The sequence below is a fragment of the Dipteris shenzhenensis genome, chromosome 11, assembly GCF_047967505.1.
Source record: "Dipteris shenzhenensis isolate YYH24624 ecotype China chromosome 11, Dip_SZ_1.0, whole genome shotgun sequence".
In the NCBI taxonomy this organism is placed as follows: Eukaryota; Viridiplantae; Streptophyta; class Polypodiopsida; order Gleicheniales; family Dipteridaceae; genus Dipteris; species Dipteris shenzhenensis.
The window spans coordinates 31,488,630-31,510,969 of NC_141606.1; the positions used below are offsets into that span (position 1 = coordinate 31,488,630).

Consider the following 22,340-nt stretch of genomic DNA (forward strand, 5'->3'; position numbering starts at 1 on the left):
ATAATGAGGGGATCAGGACCGATTGGTGGGAGCAGGTTGAGACTTCTCTTTGCAGGGTGGAGCCTGAAGGCAATGATTCATTTCCTACAGGAACCAACAATCGAGATCAGTCTAAAGTTTGTCCAGAGCAAGTGATTCAGAATTGCATGGAACCAATGCCCCAAGTATTGAAGAACTTGACTACTGAAATCAAGAGAGAATGGATCAAAGGTTGTAGAATCTCTCTTCGACTATGAACAGGGGGTTTGATCAACTTAAGGGAAGCCAAATCAATAGGAAAAGAGACCCATGGAGGTTGTATCTGACCCTTGATTCTGATGATGATCCAATTAAAGCCGATCCAGTGGGTTTCATGTCCTCTGCTAAGAAAGCCTATCATTTCAACGGTTTGGCAGCTTACATATGGTTAAGGATTCTTCAAATGCTAATGATCCTAGAGATAAAGGTGTAAAGGCTAAGATTAATCTCTCGAAGTTCAATGTACCGCCCTACTGAATTGGAGGAGTGGCTCAGCAAGATGGATGATTATTTCCTATTACACCCAAAAGGCGGTCAAAGCAAAATCAAATTTGCTATCTTGCACCTTGAGGATTTTGCCCACTCATGGTGGAGGCATCTTCAGAGGGAAGGCATAATTATTGATACATGGGATGGATTCGAAACAAAGATGTTCAGGACTTTTGTTTCACCCCTTGTTAGAGACCAATATGTATGTCAGTGGTATGAAGGATTACATCAAGCAGTTCTAGAACTATCTCTATTTACTCATGATGAAAGGGGCAAGATGCTTATATTCATTGATGACCTTCACCCTAGCCTAGGTTTTGATGTTTCTGCTCAGAGACCCAGCTCTTTGAAGGAGGCTATGCAACTTGCTGGACATTATGAGCCTAAGTATAACTGGAAGTAAAAGGGTATTGGTATTGGGCATTTTGGCAACAAGCTCCTAAGCAAGGTTAGTACTCCCCTAGACTAGAAACCAGTGGTATCCTCGTCAGTCCCCTCTATTCTTAGGTCATGTATGGTAGTACCATGGGACACTTTAAAGCCTATAGGGCTGAAGATGCCAAGGCCCTGCCTAAGCCACCAAGCAAGGAAGATATGGGGGACAAGAAAGAAATTTAGTTAAACATCTCTCTCAAGCTCTTATGGAGGAAAGGAAAAAGAACCTATGCTACATTTGTGGAGAGAAATGGTTAGGAGCAAATGCAAGGCTAAATTTGGAGCTAAAGTCAACATGATTATAGAGGTTGATGAGGACTCAGCCTCTGATGAAGTTGCAACAGAAATGGAATTTCACGACGAGTGTGTAAATGACAACAAATATGAGGCTGATGAAGTTGCTGAGGGTTCCAAAAAGGGTACTTCGTATTCCTTTGACTCTGGTTGTTCAACAAGTGAGCACTAAAAAAAAGGGTATTTCCCAAGACAAATGTCCACGTGCTGGTCAGCAATGGAGTATTATGATTACTCTCTTGATGACAGAATTTCTGATGCATATCCTTGTGTAGAGGATGATGAGATCTATTCTGATGCACAGGCTGAACTGCTCAGCATATCCACCGATGCTGTTATGGGCTGTAAAGGAGCTCAAACTCTCCGTTTGAAGGGATTCATCCAAACAGGCCTGTCCACATATTAGTTGCAGTGGTAGCACTCATAACTTCATTGACTCCAAGTCCATCCAAGCTGTGAGGCTGCATCTACATAATTTAGTTAGCTGAGAGGAAATCTTGACCATAGGTCCACAAAGATCCCCTTGAAGAGTACCATCATGGATCATGGAATTAAAGGGGAGGTGGCTAATGGTCAGCACTCCTACAGCAAGTAATGTTGCCCAGCCACCAGGATTCAATTATCTGAGAAGTACACATTGTTGGTGATGTATTTGTTCTCAACATGGGCCCTATTGATGTGGTGTTGGGTTGTGAGTGGATGAAATTATTGGGGGAGTTGTCCTTGGACCTGAACAAGATGCTAATAAAGTTCATTCATGATGGCAAGCCTATTACATTGGCTAGTTTCACTTCTCCTATCTGCAAGAAGATTAGCTAAGGATCTCAAAAGTGTTTGTGGTATCTATGCTTACATCTAGCCAAATCACAAGAAGTAATGCACTGGAATTTGCGGATACTGACAAGCTAGAGTTACTTCTCAGATGTATGTGCTGATCTGCCCCAACCTCTTCCACCCAAGAGGGACATTGACCACTGTATGTGCTGGAGCCAGTGTCCAAACCTGTGAACAAGCACCTTATAGGCTCTAAAGGGCAAAGAGGGAGGAAGTGGCAAAGCAAGTCAAGGAATTATTGGATGGAAATTTCATTTCCCATAGCCCATCTTCTTTTGCTTCCCCCGTACTGTTGGTAAGAAGGATGGCCTTTATAGAATGTGTATTAACTATAGGGATGTGAATAAAATCACTATCAAGAACCGATTCCCTCTTCCAGGATTGATGACCTTTTGGATGAGCTGAAGGGGTTAAATCTTTTCACAGAGATTGATCTCAGATCAGGGTATCATCAGATAAGATTGAAGGAGGAAGATGAGCCCAAAACTGCTTCCAGGACTGAAAGGGGTCTCTATTGATTTGGCCTTACCAATGCTCCTGCAACTTTCCAAGCCCTTATGAACAATATCCTACAGCTTTTCTCTTTAAATCTTTTCTGGTTTTTTGATGATATAAATTTGTACGATTGGATATATTCTAGTCTTACAAAGGTATATATTAATCCGAGGGAGAGCATTTACTGCATGTAAGGCAGGGTTTGGAAGTGTTGAGGGCACACCAATTATATGCTTAGTCCAGCGAGTGTACCTTCATGGTAGATGAAGTTGAGTGTCTGGGCCATTTGGTAAGCAGCCAGGGAATAAGGGCAGATCCCAACAAAGTGAAGTGTGTAAAGGATTGGCCCACACTCACTAATACTACACAGCTAGTGGGATCCCTTGAACTAGTATCCTTCACCAGGAGGTTCATTGAACATTTTGCAGAAATTGCTGCACCTCTTACTGACTAGCTTATAAAAGAGGCCTTCTTTTGGACAGCCCTCGCAGAGAAAAGCTTTCAGTAACTTAAGGATGCCCCCCTGTCATCAACACCCATCCTGGTATGCCCTGATTTTTCCTAGCCCTTCACTATTGAGGCTGATGCTAGTGGATGGCATTGGGTCTGTTCTTCAGCAAAGCTATGGGGTCATAGCCTAATGAAAGATGTAAGTTGGATGATAAAGAGTCAAAGTATCACAATTATGATGAGAGATGCTGCATGCAATTAAGAATGACATCACTACATTTATGGCAGCCATTTTAAGGTCAAAACTGATCGCAAAACTCTTAGATACTTACTATCTCAAACCCAGCTATCCTAAGCAGAGAAGGTGGTTATCCATTGTGCAAAACTCTGATTTGGACATTGAATATAAAGTGGCAAAGAGAATATAGTGGCAGTCTCACTTTCCAGGATGTGGGCCTGTACTTTATTTCTGAGATGTACAAGGGGTGGATCCATGGAATTCAAGAGGAGTACCTCTCAGATCGTAAAGCTGCTGCTATATTCCAGGCTTTGCAAAACCCTGACTCCGAAGGCTACCCCAACTTCAGTTTGCACAATGGCTTACTGTGGTACAATGGCATAATATTTCTTGTTGAAAATTCCACTTATAAGCTGCTGGTTCAGCAGGAATTGCACTCATCTAACATAGCAGTTACGCCCTTTGGGCTGTTCAAGACTTGTGAAAAAGTCAAGCAAATCTTTTATTGGAAGGGATTTGGGAGGGATGTCTACTACACACATGTGCAGAACTGCAAGCCATGTCAACAAAACAGGGACTTGAACCTAAGCACGGCTGGTCTTCTTCAACCATTGCCCAGAAGGGAAGCGGGGACACACATCTCTATAGATTTTATTTTAGGTATGCCAGTAACTGCTAGAGGATGCAACATCATATTTTTATGGTGGTTGACAGGCTGACTAAAGCTGCCCATTTTATTCCCACAAAGACTCAATACACAACCTCTAAGGTTGCCCAACAATTCATGGAAAATGTTTCAAGCTGTTCAAGAAATTGTGAGCGACTGTGGTGCCAAGTTTATGGGCCAATTTTGGCAGGAGCCTTTTAGATCTATGGGCACACTCCTTACTCCTAGTACAACAGATCATCCCCAGACCGATAGGCAGACTGAGAGAGTTAATAGGTGGTTGGAAGAGTATCCAAGGCACTTTTGTTTTGATACCCAGTCTACATGGGACGAGTGGCTTCATTTAGCTGAGTTTTGCTACAATACTACTAAGCATACTTCTATTGGCATGAGTCCTTTTGAGGCTCTGTTTGGTTGCAAAGCCCATGTACCATCCACCATTATTGACAAGGCACGTACCAACCAGCAAGCTAAGGATGATCTAGCCAGCATGATTGCCCTGTTGCAGCAGTGCAAGGACAGCATGATGAGAGCTCAAGCCAGAATGGAGGAGTATGCTGATGAACATAGAAGGGATCTCCATTGTTGAGGAGGGTGATTATGTATTTCTAAGGCTCCACAAGTCAAGGTATGAATCTCTGAAGGGAAATACTAATGTCAAGCTTGCCCATAGGTATTCTGGACCCTACAAGGTGATGAGGAAAGTTGGTGAAGTGGCCTATCGCTTGGAGCTTCCTCCTACTACCAGAATTCATGAAAGGCATGGCTGCTCAATTATACTCAGCTTATGATTTAGTATTTACACATTGTTATAATGGGAAAATGGAATTCTACAGCCAGGGCTTCTAGCTCCAAGCTGAATTCTAAGAAGGATCTAACTCTTACCTGTCCTTGTGCAGCCCCTCACTAGCATCTGTTGTAAGTCCAGCCCTTGAGTCCTTCTCTCTCTCTCTCTCTCTCTCTCTCTCTCTCTCTCTCTCTCCAATTCTATGAAGGTACTTTTCCTGTTTCTTTCACATTGTACTTCCTGCACACTTAAACAATTCAATAGCTGTTCCTAAGTGAATGGATCTAGCCTATTTTCTGTTCAAAGCTATTCATGTATGTGCGAAACAAGCGATTCTGCTAGCCTAGTGCTATCCAGTCAGGCTAAACTACTTGGGAATAGCTTTAGTCAGAATTTGTCCTGTTTTAGGATGGGGGACATTTTTAAATGTGCAGAAGAAGATTATTTGGTTAAGAGTCCTACAACAGCAAAATGACAGCTACCGATGACAAAAGGACTGGCACCTTGTGCACATGAATATCATAATGGATTGACATACTTTCATCCAATCTCTTATGGGAGCTCATTAGGCAACCAACCATGATGAGGCAAAAAGACCTCAATGACGAGGCAAAAATTGGAGAAACCCATGATATAATAGTTTTTAAAAAGGTCAGCTACCATAGGCTCGTTTGTTCATGTGTGAATAGGGTTCAAGACGATAACAAAATTTCGTTCTTATTTAAATTTGTGGATGTCATATTTTTCAGCCACCTTGATATAAAGGCTACATAGCTTGTACTTTCATCTTTTTTGGAATGCAAGATGATGTGACTTTTAGACATTGTCTCTTTCACAAATGTTGTATCATGAAACCTTTCCCAACCCAGTCCATGGGGAGACCTTGTCTTGTGGCCGTTTGGGACATTTTCTTTTTCCCACACCTCCAGCTCTCTGACGACTTTTAAGCTCAAAAGAAAAATATTTTGTAGATCTTTAGAATTCTCTCGTTCAGAAATTTCCCTTTTTATCAAACCTATCCCAACTCAGTCCATGAGGAGACGTGCTTGTTTTGTGGCCAATTGGGACATTTTCTTTCTCTTACTACTTTTCAGCTCAAAAGAAAAGAATGAATCCAATATATTATCTTTGATGTGTTCTAGTTGTGGCTCTTTTCAACGTATCTGTGCTGTTTACTGGTGTTTATTCCACATGTTAAGCTTGAAATTTTGATGTTTAGGACTTGAATGTAACTTGAGCCTTTTTTGGTATATTTGATTCTTCACTGTCTTCATCCTTTATCTTTAACGTCCTGCTTTGCTGATTTGTGCAGGCTATTCAGATACAAGGCATCACATATCCTCTAGAGGTGTGATTTGATGATTTTGTATGTTGATACTTTTAAATATATTTTGAACGGCAATACTAAATTTTTGTAATGATGGCTATTATTAATTTACTGGTGACCTTCCTGCAGAGAGGGAGTATCAGAGCTCTTATAAGAAAGTACGAGAGAAGGAACGACGTCGGCATCATCCTTATGCCTGAAGAAATCTGCTAGACATACTTTGGTGGTTTCACATTTCAATTGCTAATGCATTAGATATGGATGTCTGGTAGCTCCAACATATGGATTCACATGACCTTGAATGTTGCTTCTGATCAGTGATTGGCTGCCCAGTGATTTTACTCACTGCTTGCCATGGTTGGGACTTGCTTGGAGTGCTAAAGTAACATCTGCCGAGGTTAATCCATAAAAAGTGGATTTGGACAACAGGGGATTTGCTGGCTACAAGCTGAGCTGGAGTGCTTTTTCATCAACTTCACGGTCCGTTTCTGGACCCATGTACAGTGTTGTAGCAAAAGCATGATGTAATCAATGGAGATCGTATTCTTAGTGAATTGACATCTTGAACCTTCCATTGTACAAGATAATTCTGTGGTCACACCCACATTCTGATTAGCCTTTTAGAGTGTGCAATGATTCATAAGAGAAAAAAATATCGATCTGAAAAACGTAACATTGTGTGATTTGCATGTGAGCTGAAATACGTCACATTGCAAGCACTTGCTCATTTTGATTTCCTATGGACTTTGGCAACCATGCTGATGTGCTTTTGAGTCAGTGTGACTCTGGGATTTCTCTTTGGTAGTATTTTGTTTTGTTTAATGATAAATAAGCGAGCTGCACAATTTACTGATGTTACATATGCATGCATGTTCGCATTACTGTAGCAGCCCCTTGTGACGACATAGCACTTTGTGCTCACGAGGAACAAGGTGGCAGGCATCTCCTTACTTTGTTTTGGTGATAAGTGCGGACTGGATCAGTTGTCTGGCAAAACAAGAACACAGCAGGTACTATCAATACCCAAGTTGAAAGCTGTGGGAGCAGATTAGTCCACATCTCAGGGCCTGGGAAGTTTCGATTTTCTTGGCCAATGCAGTTTCCATCATGCTTTTTTCTGCTGCATGTTGGATGGATAAATGGGTCTGATTTGCCGAAAATGTAAGAAAGGTTTTCCCCAGTGCTTAAGTTGTATGTTGGCGCTTATATGTATGCTGTTTTTGGAGCTGTTTATTTATTTTCGTCTAGAAGTTTAATTTGTTGCAGAAGGCTTCTGTGGGTAACAGAAGCAGGATTTAGACGTCATTAGGATTCTTTAACACTTGAATTCCAGGTCACCTCAGTAATTCATGGTGAAGCCTTTGATCATCAGCTCTTTTGTGCATGTATGTGCATGCATGCGTGGACTGCTTATGTGCACGCAAGTTCAATTCGTGTGTTGGGCATGGGCATGGGTGGGATAGTCCTCTGAATTCAATGATTATCTTTTTTGTTCCGAAAATAGAGGTGACCTTCCAATTTTACTTCTTATGTGAGTGTATATTTGTTGGAATTTAGGGTCCATTGTCCCACTTGTAAGCCCCCACATGAGGAGAGCACAAGGACATGGTACCAAGATAGGATTGGGTACGGGGGCAGTCGCAGGTCTTCTGGAAGCATTCAATAGGGTCGTGGATCTGCAGCAAACACGTGTGGCTGCTGTGCGGATACAGGCGCTGCCAAAAGCTTTGTAACTGGAAAGAATGGTGGACTATTGCAGATCCAGGAAGGCTACAGCAGCCTGGTTGGCAGTTTGGCAGGGCCAGAAATGCTGCAGCAGGGATGGAGCAGGAGCCAGCAGCCTGCGCACAGACAAGGGATCAGGACAGTCCCTGGAGGAGCAGCTCGGCAGTTGAAGACAGGGCCTTATATGGGCTTAGGGTAGTCTAATCAGTAACAGACTGGGTCGGCCCAGTCTGTGGCTGGTTGGTTGACCTACAGACTGGGTCGGCCAGTCTGGAGGGCCTAAAACCCTCTATGAAAAGCCCCATTGTGGGGGGCATTTGTAAGAATTCAGGAGTTCAGTCTCTCAGCACCCCAGCCCACTCCAATGTGCATACCAGCAGTACATTGGAGAGCAAAGGAGTGAAAGGAGTGCAGCAGCAGAGGTTCTCACCCACAGTTTAGACTGGAATCATCCCTCACTTTTTGGAGCAGTTCTTGCTGCTTACCTACAGCCAGTAGGAGAGCACATGTCTGCGGGAGGGTTCTGTCCAAGGAACACACACTACAAAGGTCACTGAAGCTTGTTGTGGAGCACACAACCAGAAGGGTGCAAGGACAGAAGTTGGAGCAGAAAATGTGCTCATCATAGAGCATCTAGGGCAGCAGACGCTGCGGGTTTTGGGATCTCTGGTGGAGCTTTCCGTAAAAGATTTGTGCTATATATTCTGAGACATTTTGTGAACTGCTTGACTGTTGTCTATCTCGAGTTTGGTGTCTGTGAGTTCTGTCTTGTGGACACCCAAAATCAAAGTTTTGATGTACAGCATTCGCTTCTCCTCTCTAAAATTCTTCCGTTGCAGACACCTTATCCATCTACTATTTCTGCTGCATGGACAAACTAGCCATAGCTTGGCATGCTTGCATGGGCTGCTTATGTGCACTTGTGCGATTTGTGTGTTGGGCATGGTCATGGATGGGATAATCGTGTAAATTTAATGATTATCTTTTTCAATTATGTCCATCTTTTTTCTTTCCAAAATAGGGGTGACCTTACTTCCATTCATCTCCTTATGTGAGTGTGTTTGGCGTTTTGCCATAAAGGACCGAGATGGTAGAATGCTGTGGGAAAAGGGATGCTCACAAAGTCAGGCCTCTTTTGCTAATGCTTCTCTTTTTTCTTTTTTCTTTTGCAAAAAAGTACTTCTATTAAGTATGAAAGGAAACTGCAGGAGCAAGCTTAATGCGGGAGTATATCGTGTCAATAAATACATTAGACAAATCAAAGCTCAATAAGAGCTAGCAAATAACCAGGGTTGAGGCTGAAAATGCCATGTCAACCCTAAAACAGAATCAGAGAAGAAAGGAGATCCCCTCCATACTCTGAGAAAAGTGTTCCTCCGCTCCTCTCGATGATCCCTGCATGCTGGCCCAGATGGTCATCAAGGTACGTATAGTATCAGTGCAAATATTGGCCAGTGTGAGAGGGGTGAACCTGAGATCCATCCAATGCCTCTGTATGCCATGCTGCAATACTAGCCAGAATCTCCCATGAAGTGTCTACAGAAGCATGTGCAGCTCTGAAAGGAGCGAATGAAACATTCTGGAGGGAACATAACTCTACTAAGTGTCGACAAATCAACAAAGCCCCATCTATGTCCCTCGAAGAAGACCTGAGGTCCCGTAAGAGATAGCCAAGCAACTGAGCCCCAAGTCATGAAGAAGGGTGAAGTACATAAGATCCTAGCAACACCCTTGCCTCAATTTCGAAATTCATGTTCATGCCTTGCAAGTGACTGCTAGTTCATCGTTTAAGGGAAGTGGTACTAGATTGGGATAGAAGGAAGGAGAGAGAGAGTAAGAAGGGTGATTTCGTTGCAAGATGTGATGGGCTGAGAGAGAGAGAGAGAGAGAGAGAGAGAGAGTTAGGAGGAGGTAGTGAGGTCCGGGTAGAGGAGTGAGAAGGGAGTCGTGAGAGAGCGTAGAGCTGAGGCGAACCAAGGGGGATCCCGTATGCGGCTGGATGCTCTGGGGACATGATGGCAGGTAGAAGAGGAGCGCATGAAGGTGCGCAGCAAGATAGGGCCAGATCGCGATCTAGGCCGGGTGCTTTTCAAGGGGGCCTAGAGGCTTAAAAAAGCACCATCCCTCCAAGTTTGGAGGGTGGGCTTTTGAAAAGCAAGGCTTTCCTAAAAGCTTGCTCAGCCGTTTATTAAATTCGGCCACTTTGCCTTCTCCCCTAGTGTGTGGACTGCGCATGCTCCAAGCCCCTCTACGTCCTCACGTTCGGGAGCCAAGTACACTGTACGGCCTGCTGCAGAAATCCGTACGGACAGCCAAGAGCGGGAGTCCCGGGTCCAGGAATTCGAGCTGATCGTCAGCTCGGACCAGCCTACCTTCTTCATGGGCCAGCCTTCCCTTCTTTGGTCATCTCCTCATTGGCTAGCTTTCACTTCGTCTCTACCTCCTAGCTCCGAGGCCACTTGATTGTTTCTCTTCTCTAGCCTATCTTCTTTTTTCAGATCAGATTTCAGTCATCGCTGATTCCGTAGACCCCGGGCTTGCGATGGGAGGTCAGGATATGAACTACCATGTAGATGATGACCAGGGCCTCTTCGATGATTTGATTACGAAGACAACCTTCAGTGAATTCACCACTGCTCTCGATGAAAAGTTTTACGAATCAAACGGGGTTGACATAGCAACTCCAAGGGATTCAGACTTCACTCTCACTTTTGACTAGCACTGTTCAGGCGCTCACGCATGTGGATGCTTTGGCTTCAGTGTTAGGTCCGAATATCACTCTAGATCCTTTTCTCGGAGATCAGAAGTCTCGTACCAAGGAGGTGGTTGACACTTGGTTGCACAAGTGGCAAGTACACTTCCAGTTTCACCCTTACCCCGATGATAAGAAAATGCAGCTTGCAGTAGGGTATATGTCAAGGAAGGCTTTATTGTGGTGGAAGGAACTCCGACCCAAGCCTGTAACATGGATAGAATTCAAAGAGGTCTTCAGGAAAGAGTTTCTGAAGGAGGAGGAAGATTACGATATCGTAGGCAAGCTCAAAGTCCTTGATATGTCCAAGGTGAATCTGACTTTTGAGGTTTATCTTCAGAGGTTTCCGGATTTACAGACGAGCTACAAAGATGGATCTAGTGACCTTGTTAGGTTTCTTTGTGGATGGTTTGCCTGACTCGTACAAGCTTCAGATTAAGAATAACAAGTGTACCACTTTGCAAGAGGTCATGAATTATGCGCGCATCTATGATGATACCATGGCCAGAGCAAAGGGAACCACAATTGCCGACACGAGTGGGAAGAATAATAAGAAGTTCTTCCTATCTACCACTGGTAGCGGGGAGTCGAAGTCTATAGACAACGCCTCCAAGAAGAACTCGACTCAGCCGAAGAATGGTCGTGCCCATTTCCTCCGCACATTGAAGTTAAAGAAAGAAGGACGTCGTTTCATATGCGATGAGCGGGGGCACACTAGGAATGATTGTCCTAAGCGCAAGAACTAGATGCAAGCGTCGGGAGCGAAGCTACATGCGGGTCAAGGTGCCAAAGCTAAGGGAGCTAATCAAGTTTCGATGACAGGTATTTCTGTAAATGTCATTACCTGCCCACTTTCTTGTAATTGCACTTTTAATAATTCGTTATTTGGTTCCCATAATATTTTTCGAGTTTATGGAGAAGTAAGGGACCAAAGAGTTCACATTCTCTTTGACCCGACCCGGGCAGCTCTCACAATTTTATTAATTACAAACTTGTGCAGAGAATGGGGCTGTCCACAATACCTAGCGATCACACCTACGAGGTGCAGCTTCCAACTGGGAAGTAGTTTTGGGATCGCAAGATTAAAGCACTTTCTATCCGGATTCAAGACTACATAGCTGCTCTTACGTGCTATGTCATGCACTTGGAACATGTGGACTTGTTAATCGGAATAGAGTGGTTTAAAACTCACGATATTTGAATTGGATGGAAAGAGCATACTCTTTCTTTTTTGGATAAGGACACCCAATTTTGTATTCAATGTGATAATATATATTCCCTCTTCACAGGGACCTATTGTATCTGCGATGCAGCTTCGAAATATAATAAACACTTCTCATTATGATGTGTATCAGTGTGTTTTGATTCCGCTTTCTTCATTTGTTGTCTCTGTTAATAACAAAAATGATTTAAGCGTGTTTGAACACCGTGAATTGAGAACGTTGTTGGATGATTTCATAGATGTATTCCCTGCTCAACTGTCAGAAGGTTACCTTCAGAACGGGTAGTAGACCATCACATAGATTTAGTACCTTCAACTTATTAGTGTTTCACCATATAGGATGAGCCAGCTTGAGGAGGATGAGTTAGCTTCACAGCTACAAGATTATCTGAATATGGGCTATATTCGCCTAAGTAAATGACCTTGGGGAGCATCTGTCCTCTTAAGAAAGAAGAAAGATAGTTCGTGGAGAATGTGTATAGATTATAAACGATTGAATAAAGTGACAATTAAGAATCGATACCCTCTTCCTCGTTCTGAGGATTTGATAGACTATTTGGCCGGAGCGAAGTATTTCACTAAGATTGATTTGCGTACGGGTTATCACCAAATCCGTATCTATGCTAAACACATAGATCGAACCGCATTCCAAACTAGGTATGGCCACTACGAGTTTCTCGTATTATCTTTTGGTTTGACCAATGCTCCTGCTACCTTCTAGCAAATGATGAACGATTTGTTCCGAGATTTTATGAGCAAATTAGTTGTTGTGTTCTTAGATGGCATCTTGGTATATAGCCGAACGCTAGAGGATCACATTGGACACCTCCGGATTGTCTTAGTTATTCTAAGAGCATAAGCTCTATGCCAAGATGAGTAAATGTGACTTTTTTATGAAGGAGATGATTTACTTAGGACACAAGATTTCTTCTGAAGGTATTAGCATTGATGTAGATCACAGCTAGAAGGTTTTGGAATGGCCTATCCCTCAGACTGTGAAACAACTTCGTTCTTTCTAGGATTCACGGTTTTTCTACGGAAGTATGTGCGTGATTATTCCAATATCATGGCACCTTTGACTAACATATTGAAAGGTTGTGGACGCAGGTCTACCCAGCGGATCTCTTGGAATGATGCATTGAACAAGGCTTTTGAAACCTTGAAGTTAACTATCAAAGAAGCACCCGTTCCTGCATTACCCGATCCTACCCGGTCTTATGTTTTAGAGGCCGATGCGAGTAATTTTGCGATTGGGGCAGCTTTATTCCAAGAGGGCAGACCTGTAGCTTTTGAGAGTAAGAAGCTAGACAACACCCAATATCGTTGGCCCACACTAGAAAAAGAACTCTGTGCAGTTGTGTATGCTCTGAAGGTTTGGAGACACTACTTGTATGGTTGGAAGTTTCTTGTGTTGACCGATCATCAGTCAATCAAGTATGTGTGTGACGGGTTTGAATTGAGAGGAAGAAAGGCAAGATGGGCAGAGTTAATGCAAGATTTTGATTTTGAAATATGTTATCGAAAGGGTTCGATGAATAGTGTGGCGGATGCTTTAAGTCGAGTCAAGTTTGTAAATGCTATGTCATTCACGGAAATATCCTTAGACATATTTCAATCCTTGAGAGGGCTTTGCGCAACTAATAGTCATTTCAGTTCTTATTGGTAGAAAGTGTAGGATGGGAGCTCCATGGTTGACCAGGACTCAGGGATTGTGCCACCTACGGTATAGGCGACGAGAGGTCAGTGGATGATTAGGAACGGCTTGCTGTTCCGGAATGGAAAGATATGTGTGCCAAATGTTTCCGATCTTCGATCCAAGATTTTTTGGGAGTGTCATGATGCTCCTAGTGCTGGACATCCAGGTATACATCGGACTCTGTCTCTTGTGAAGCATACCTCTTATTGGCCTAAGATGCGTGCATTTATTGAAAACTATGTGGTAGGTTGTCGGGTTTGTCAGGTTACTAAGACGGAACATTTTAGAAGCGCGGGTTTATTACAGCCATTGCGAATCCCGAGTAATAAATGGGAAAGTATTTCCATGGATTTTATTACCGGATTGCCTCGAATGCGCAAGGGTCATGACTCCATTTGGGTCATAGTGGTCCGTCTGACAAAAATGGCTAGATTCTTACCTACTAGAACAACCATCGTAGCTTTTCAGCTGGTTCACGAGTTTGTGAGCCACTTGTTTAAGCTGTATGGTTTGCTGTCTGACATAGTCAGCGACAGGGACTCGTAGTTTACAAGTAACTTTTGGACACTTGTTTTTGAATAGTTGGAAACTACTCTAAGTATGAGTTTCTCAGATCATGCACAATCTAATGGCTATACAGATAAGGTCAACCAATGTACTGGCTTGGTTCCGAAGTTATCCCCCAGATGCTGTGGCTCGTTCAAGGTTATTAAAAGAATTGGACCAGTTGCATATAAACTAGAATTGCCTCTTGATGTTAAAGTACATCCAGTCTTTCATGTCAGCAGACCGAAAGAGTTACTGGGTGCGGATGATCAACTTGTTTCTCCTCAAGAAATAATAGAAGTTACATATTTGACTTTTATTCCACACGAACCTAAGAGTATTCTTGAATTTCGTGAAAGATAGATCCGTAATCGAACTATCACGGAATACAAGATCAAGTGGAAGGATCGTGTTGAGGAGGATGCAACATGGGAGACATTACAGAACCTCTAGAGGACATTCCCGGGTTTTTTAGCGAACTCAGGAGTGAGTTCTTAGAGGAGGGGAAGTATGTCATGTACACGGATTGGTATTTGACGTGTACTGGGTACACAAGACTAGCTCAGGTAGCGTGGGGAGGCTTAGGGCTAGGCATGCTTGATTCTTAGGTTGAGTGGCAAGGGTACGAACTAGTTAGAGATCTTCGCTATCTTTGGCGCATTGGGCCCGAGTTTATATAAGCGGTCCAAAGGTTGAATTCTCAAGGGGCCGATGGGAGCAAGTCTCGTTTCCAGGTGCTAGGTCTGATCTTGGATTGAGTCGCGGACGCGCACCTGCATCATAGCGTAGCCCAAGGCCCAGCAGCAGATCCAAAATGATGCTGCAAAGACAGTCTTGCAAAACACGCAAGAAATGTTGCAATTTGCCAAGGAGTTTATTAGAAGTGCCCAAGATCGGGACATATTTTATGCTAATAGACATCGTTGACCTAGAGAGTTCTCTGAAGAAACGATGGTATATTTGTGAATTCCCAAGGTATCCGAGAGCCTAAGTATTGGTTTGGTTCCAAAGTTATATCCCAGATACTGTGGTTCGTTCAAGGTTATTAAAAGAATTGGACCAGTTGCATATAAACTAGAATTGCCTCTTGATGTTAAAGTACATCCAATCTTTCATGTCAGCAAATTGAAAGAGTTACTGCGTGCGGATGATCCACTTGTTTCTCCTCAAGAATAATAGAAGTTACAGATTTGACTTTTATTCCACACAAACCTGAGAGTATTCTTGAATTTCGTGAAAGACAGATCCGAATCGAACTATCACGGAATACAAGATTAAGTGAAAGGATCGTGTTGAGGATGCAACATGGGAGACATTACAAAACCTCCAAAGGACATTCCCGGGTTTTTTAGCGAACTCAGGAGTGAGTTCTAAGAGGAGGGGAAGTATGTCATGTGCACGGATTGGTATCTGACGTGGGTACACGAGACTAGATTAAGTAGCCTGGGGAGGCTTAGGGCTAGGCAGGCTTGATTCTCAGGTTGTGGCAAGGGTATGAACCAGTTAGAGGTCTTGGCTACTTTTGGCGCATTAGACCTGAGTCTATATAAGGGGCCCAAAGGTTTAGTTCTCAGGGAGCCGATGGGAGCAAGTCTCATTCCTAGGTGCTAGGTCTGATCCTGGATTGAGTCGCGGACGCGCACTTGCATCATAGCATAGCCCAAGGCCCAACAGCAGATCACAGGCTTCATAGTGCCACCTGGTGGTATGGGACACCAGGCTGGTTAGGATCTGGTTGGGAGCTCGTGCCAGTAGCTCAGCTCGGAGGGGACATGTCCTGATTCGGGATCACATCCTATAGATGTCATGGTTGGGTGGTGAGCAGCTTGCTCAGTTTCCTCACGTTTGGTGTGTTCTTGCATTTGCTTGCCGATCAGAGGTTTCAAGAGTGCTGGGGTCGTGTTAGAATCCGTAATGGGCATATCATGTGTATCCATCCACTCAATAGGAATGGCTGCATCAATGTGCTGAGTCCTCCATGTACTTCCTGCATCTATCTGCTGAATCCGTAATGGGCATATCATCTGTATCCATCCACTCCATAGGAAGTGCTGCATCAATCTGCTGAATCCTCCTTGCAATCCCTCTGAAATGACCAACTAATGAAACTTGTTGATCCTCTGGAAGCTTTCTAAAAGCTTTTCAAGATCCCACTGTGGATGCAGGGCCTCTCTCCCATCTGGACCACTACATATAATGCGAAGTGCCTAGTGGTTTGCCATGCTTATTAAGTATGCTTACATTCCACATAATGGGCTGCGTGTCGATTTCTTTGCGACAGGAGGGAGGAACTCTCTGAAGTGTACTTCTGAAGCTGTCCCAAGCTTTCAGAATGGCAGCCATAAGAGGAGAGGAGGGAGATCTGAGCGGGGCTGAAATAAAAATCCATCTCGTGCTGTCCATCTAGTCTCCTCCCGAGGTGGCGATACAGGACTGTATGCTGTGTATGAAAAAATCCTTCCAAGGCTCCAATCCATGCGCCAATCCTCTCACGACCATCTTACAGAGCAAAGCCCTGCACTGCAAGTCTGGGTCGATAATATTTAGACCTCCTTGCCTAGTGGGGAGGATCAGGGTCTCCCAAGCCACCCTGGCTATGGCATCCGCCATCCCATCTAGTCTACTCCACAAAAAGTTTCCTGTAGGTCTCTTGAGCTGACTAATACTATCCCTAGATCGGCACCAGCATGAACAAACAAACCAAGCAGTGGTAGTTTGGCCGAACTCCAGAAGAGGAGTTTCTACCTTATGTTCTCCAACACAGGAAAAACTATTGTGCATAAGAGATGCCCACACCTACCTTGCATCCCAATTACCTGACGGAGATACCCCTTTGAATCCAAGTGCAACCAATATCTAATCTCCCCAATCTGGAGTGTCCTCATTGCTGATCCAAAAGCCATTGGATTTGTGCTAGTTTATATGTGTGCCCCTACTGCCATGCAATACAAGCTGTCCTGAAAGAAGTGAGCGTATGGGTGTGGCATCCAAAAAAACAGCCGTGTCATCTACCAGTTCATTGTCCAAGAGCTCATCTTCTTGCCTCAATGGAAGTCTCAGCCCAACAATATCAGCTTGAGATCTAATGTAGATACTCATAGCTTCAGCCATAAACAAAAAAAGAAAGGGGGCTAAAGGGCATCCTTGACGGACTGATCTAGAGATCTGGAACCCGTCTCCTTTGACTTCTCCAATAAGTACCTAGCTGTGGGCTGATCTATAGAGAGTGGAGACCCCTCTAATCCAAGCATTTGTGAATCCGAAACGAAGAAGGATTCCCTCTAGAAAGCCCCAATCTACCATGTCATAGGCTTTCTCAAAGTCGGAATAAGATGAATGAGACTCTTTGTAAGTGAGATAGGCATCTCACCGGAGTCCCAACCCTGCAGGGCTGAGGTAATGTGATCCCCAATCTGATTCCAAAAAGCAATATAAAAAGAGGGAGCAAGTCAATCTAAACCTGGACATTTGCCCTTGTGGAGGGCAGTAAGAGCAGTTTGTAAGAGCAGTTTTGAATTCTATGTAGTTAAAATGTACATCAAGACTGACTCTCCTATTCGGTTTCACCAACATACTTATACATTGCCAAATAGCATCCTAGCATCATCTGTGGCCTCCGTGTCAGGTCTACTGTTATAAAAATCTGTAGCAATATGCATGAAAGTGTCAGGATCTATCTGTAGAATGCCATTTGAGTCAATAAGCTGAGAAACACTTTCTCTACTATGTATGCAGTCAAGAGTAGAGAAGAAATGTTTATTGACTCTACCTCCGATCTGAGTCCACAATAACTCTCTGGCATGAAAGGAATACTATGCTCTCTGATCTAACAATATTTGGTGATGAGCTCTTGCTGCAGCAAGGCGCTCCTAAATCCAAGCCTCTGTAGGCCGTTTCTGCTCTTCCCTCTGAAGGGCTGCGAACTGCTGATGAATACCAACCTCTCACCTAAGAATCTCACATCTCTTGGTTGTGTCTAGTGATTGCATATGCAAGTGTTACTGGAAAGGTTGTCGTGTGATACCATATCACACAGTCGCTAATATCAGTAAGGGCTGCAGCCACATGTGACGGGTGAGGCTGTCCGCCTTGTACATGAGAATCTCAAATCTGCAAAACAGCCTCCATGAGGCCCTCCTTTGCATCAAAGGCATCTAGAACCCTGATATTGGCAGAGTGGCCTCTCAGCCGAGGCTCTTAAACCATTAAAACAACCGGAAAGTGATGTGAAGTGGGCACCCCAGTGGTAATGCATACTGACCCACCTCTATCCAGAGCCCAATCATCCACATAAAATCTATCAATCCGTGCATGGATAGGCATCTGCACCCTCCTGTTTGACTAAGAAAACAAGAGTGACTATGATTCAGCATCATCATACCAAACATCTCTACCACTGAACTGAAACAAGAAGGCATCCCAAGCTGCTCTTCAAAGAGTGAATGCCACCTTCTCTCTGCCTAGGCATCTCAATCATGTTGAAATTACCTCCAATAATCCAAGACTCTGTAATGGAGGACCAAGATTCCTTCCATAGAAGGATACGATCCCCTCTAATGTTGGAGGCGTACAGGTTTAGCAATTCAACCTTACATCCATCAATCACTAAAATAATCCACTAAGCTCTAGAGGGAACAATAACCCCATGTCCAACCACCAAGGCGAGCATAGAAGAAGAAACAGAAATGCAAGTAGCTCCCTTAAGCAACTTGCCTGACTTAGCACAATCTATGGCATCCAACTTGTGTTCCTGCAGAAAAAGTATGTCTATAGAACGGCCAGTGATACCCGAATGAAGCTGGTTACGAATTAGCTGCCTACGGTGATGATGTGGCACTTCACCTAGACCCTGAACGTTTCAGCTGACAATCCTCATCGACAAGAGGAGGTCGGGTGAAAAATCCTACCTAACCTGGTGGCGGAGACAACCCTCTCCTGCGAAAAACCCCTCCTGTTAAGTGGAGGAAAGAACTCCCACATCTGCAGAGTGGGAGGTTGTCTGTAGGAATCCCGATAACAACCTTCCCTTAAGTGGAGGAAACACACTCGTCCATATCAAACTCTGCCAGAGCTACAAAAGAGTTTTTGTGAATCATGTTTGGAGCTGGAGTGCGAAGGATCCATGCACTCGATGGTGTGGAAGAGATAACCTCTTTACCTCTATCGAGGGAGGTAACATGACGATGCGAAGAAGAAGGGGGATGCTCAGGTGGAAGGTCAGAGGATTGAATATCAGCGTGAGTGTCAGCTTTGGCTCGTAAGGAAGAATGGTCCTTGGCACCTGTGGTGAAGTAGCAGCGACAACCCTCACCGGTACCCAAGAGTGACCTGACTGCATCTGTTGCCGAAGAGGGCATGCCAAGAACGGGGGGGATCTTTGTGAACAATTCGAACACAGCTCCAATAGAAGCAAGGAGTCGATGCTACGCCGGTGGGAGGCTAGGGAATCTGATGAAAAGAGAAGTAACCCGGCTATCCTCCTCCACAAGATCAAAGCCCAAGAAACAGGGCATCAAGAAAATCCTTCGGGAACTAAGTGCCAAAAGATTGGCGTTGACCACTATAGTTGCTGAATCTCTAGAGCTGAAAATCACCTAGAAGAAACCTCGTCCAAGCAAGTGAACATCTATCAATTGACTTGCAAGATCTCCAGGTAACGCAGAAAGCATCTAGTCCTTGGCTAGTAATCTGAAAGGATGGGACCCGTGGATACGTGCGAAAAAGGAAGTGGAACACTCAATCTCAGTGTCTTTCTTTTTTCTTTTTTTTTGCGAAGAATCTTAGTGTCTTTCTTGAGCTGCTGCAACTCGTCTTTTGAAAAAGTAACAATTTTTTTGGCCGGTGGAAGCGGGCGTTGATTGATTGAATGAGGATCCATTCGTCAATCAGGGTGGTGAGGCCGATTCAAACACAATACGCTCCGTCCAACCCTTTCTGAGTAACTTGAGGAGAGACTGGGAGAGGCAAGAAGAGGATAACGGAGCTATAGGAGAGGAGATAGGGGGGAGGGGTAGGAGAGGAGGGCGTGGAAGGAGAGGAAGGTGGGGTAGGCGATGAGGGCGGGGAAGGAGAGGGGGGTGGGGTATAGGAGGGGAGAGGATAGAAGGGTGCGAGGTAGGAGAAGATAGGAGGGGCTGGAAGGGGGAAGGGTAGTGGGAAGGAGAAGGTGGCGGGGAAGGAGAGGGTGACGGGGAAGGGGAGGGGACGGGGACGGGGACGTAGAGGGTGCAGGGAAGGAGGCTGAGGGGAAGGAGAGGGTGCGAGGGAAGGGGGCTGATGGGGAAAGAAAGAGAGGAGGAGGGCAGGTGAGAGGGAGGAGCAGGGTGAGGGGCTGAGGTGGAAAGAGAGAGCTGAGAGGGAGGAGCAGGGCAGGAAGAGTTGGCTGCAAGGGGGGCTGCAGCGGGCTGAGAGGAGAGAGGAGAAGTAGAGGCTGGTCTGAGATGGAGGGAGGGGGAGGGGCTGAGGGAGAGGGAGAGGCTGAGGAAGAGGGAGGGGCTGAGGGAGGAGGGAAGCAAGGAGCAGCAGCCCAGGCACCAAAAGCTTCTCATTTGGAAAGGGGCGCATGGGCAAAACGCTTGGCTATAAAAGGGTGGAGCTGAAATTCAAGATAAATGGACTTAAGAATGATACACGTGGAGTGGATATGAATACTAGCCGCTTCAAACAATCTGAAGTCTATTAAAAGAACACTTTCTTAATGGTAATCCATTGTTAAATTATTGAGGTTGGTGCAATGGGGTACACCAGGGCAATTTCAAGATTAGAGATATGTTACAATTCAGTCAAGGTGCATTCTTTGCTACCTTAGTGGCATGCAAACTCTTCATGGTCCTTGTGGAGACTACCTATTATTCTTTGTGGATCTATCATTCAAGGCGCATGTATGTCCTATCAGATCTTTTCCCTATTATATGGAATTGTAGGGTAACAATGTCGTCTATCCTACTATGTGTGAGACTCAAAACCTGATATGCTCGAGTGTAACGTTTCTTTGTAACTTTTGTTATGATTGCCGATGTCATTATGGTTGAGGCATTGATGGTGCTAAATTTGTGTATGTTTTATTAATATTGCCATGGCTATGTGATTGATTGTAATATTGACATTATTATTGGGATGGTCTTGTTATGTGGCCTAGATCTCAATTAGGGTTTTGATGGAGCCCTCAAGTCTTGATAATTTTTCAATAATTCACAAATTTATTGGATTGGATAAGAAGTACGTTTTTTATTTTAGCTCGCTGATATTTCAAAGCCTTTGTGCTTAGAAATGCTGGTGTGGAGAGGCCAAAATGAAACACTTTAGTCTCATAGGCAGAGGTAGCTTGGATGAAGAGAATTTGGCTCTCCTTAGTGTTGACATTCCGCATATTTGAGTCTGCCCTTCACTATTGTGTGTGAGAACATGTGTTTATAATATGGTCTACATCCGCCATTTGGCACTGGTGATGTGGGGATGTCATACTAGTTAGCCTTTTCTATGTTTGTTATATTTATGATTTCAACCTTATGAGCATTGTCATTAGGTTATGCTTTTGCCATAGGAGTGGACATTGAAATTCAACTTGCGATGTTTTTGTTCAAGTTGCGGCCTGTTTATATTGTGATAAGTTTTTCCATTTTTAGTAGTTCACTACAATAGTACGTTTGTTTGCTTAGATATGCTTATTGGGAGGGATTAAAATGAAAATACCGTAGCATTTACCATTACTTGTAGCCTAGATGGAGAGAATGTAGACAATTTGATTAGCTTTCTTCTTTAACGCTAGCTGAGAAGAGGTTGAAGAGGAGAGGAGGAGAACTTGTAGAAAGGAGGTGTGCTGCACCGTAGAAGAGAGTAAGGTGTGACTCTGAGAATGGGAGAGAAGGTACCCAAGGATAGGGGTCGGAAGAGGAGAGGAGTAGAAAGATTGTGGCTGCAAGAGAGATTGTGGCTGCAAGGGTGTGAAGTTTGGGAATGCTTAATAAAAAGCTCTGCTGGAACGAGTCTTTAGAGTTACATCAAGGGTGAGTATCAAATGTCTTATGTGAAGATCTTTTTACGTCCTTGGGATAGTGGCTGCAAGTTTAACTTTTTGCAAGCCCTTTGTGTTGATGAAGTTGTGGGTACTCCTAATTTCCACTAACATATGAACGGTCATACCATTGATCTTGCCTCTCAAAAGTGTCTGGCATTTTTGGCACACATCAATGCACTTGCAGATAAGGAAATACAATTCTAATTTTTGCATCCCAATAATGCTGCTCCTCATCGACATGAGTGTTACCCTCATGAGGCCACACTCATGATGGCTACTCTGATGTATGTGTGTTTTCTTCCTCCATAGCGCCAAGACTCTCATGCTCTTCGCCTCAACATGTGGTAT

The 22,340-nt window shown here is 44.1% G+C and overlaps 1 protein-coding gene across 5 annotated transcripts in view; it reads left to right on the forward strand.

Moving 5' to 3' along the window:
- Positions 1-22,340, forward strand: part of LOC147896906 (cyclin-L1-1-like) — a 43,850-nt gene that overhangs the window by 16,217 nt on the left and 5,293 nt on the right. Inside the window, exons 7-10 of one of the 5 annotated variants that reach the window (XR_015541769.1) lie at positions 6,020-6,055; positions 6,164-6,514; positions 6,925-7,044; positions 21,243-21,370. Coding sequence is in view for 1 of the 5 variants with exons in the window: in XM_087381595.1 (XP_087237721.1) it covers positions 6,020-6,055; positions 6,164-6,234 (107 nt within the window). In the remaining 4 variants the exon portion in view is untranslated. Of the gene's footprint in view, positions 1-6,019; positions 6,056-6,163; positions 6,779-6,921; positions 7,185-21,242; positions 21,371-22,340 lie in introns of those variants that run through there. The other 4 variants (XR_015541768.1, XR_015541770.1, XR_015541767.1 and 1 more) reach the window with 4 other exon arrangements.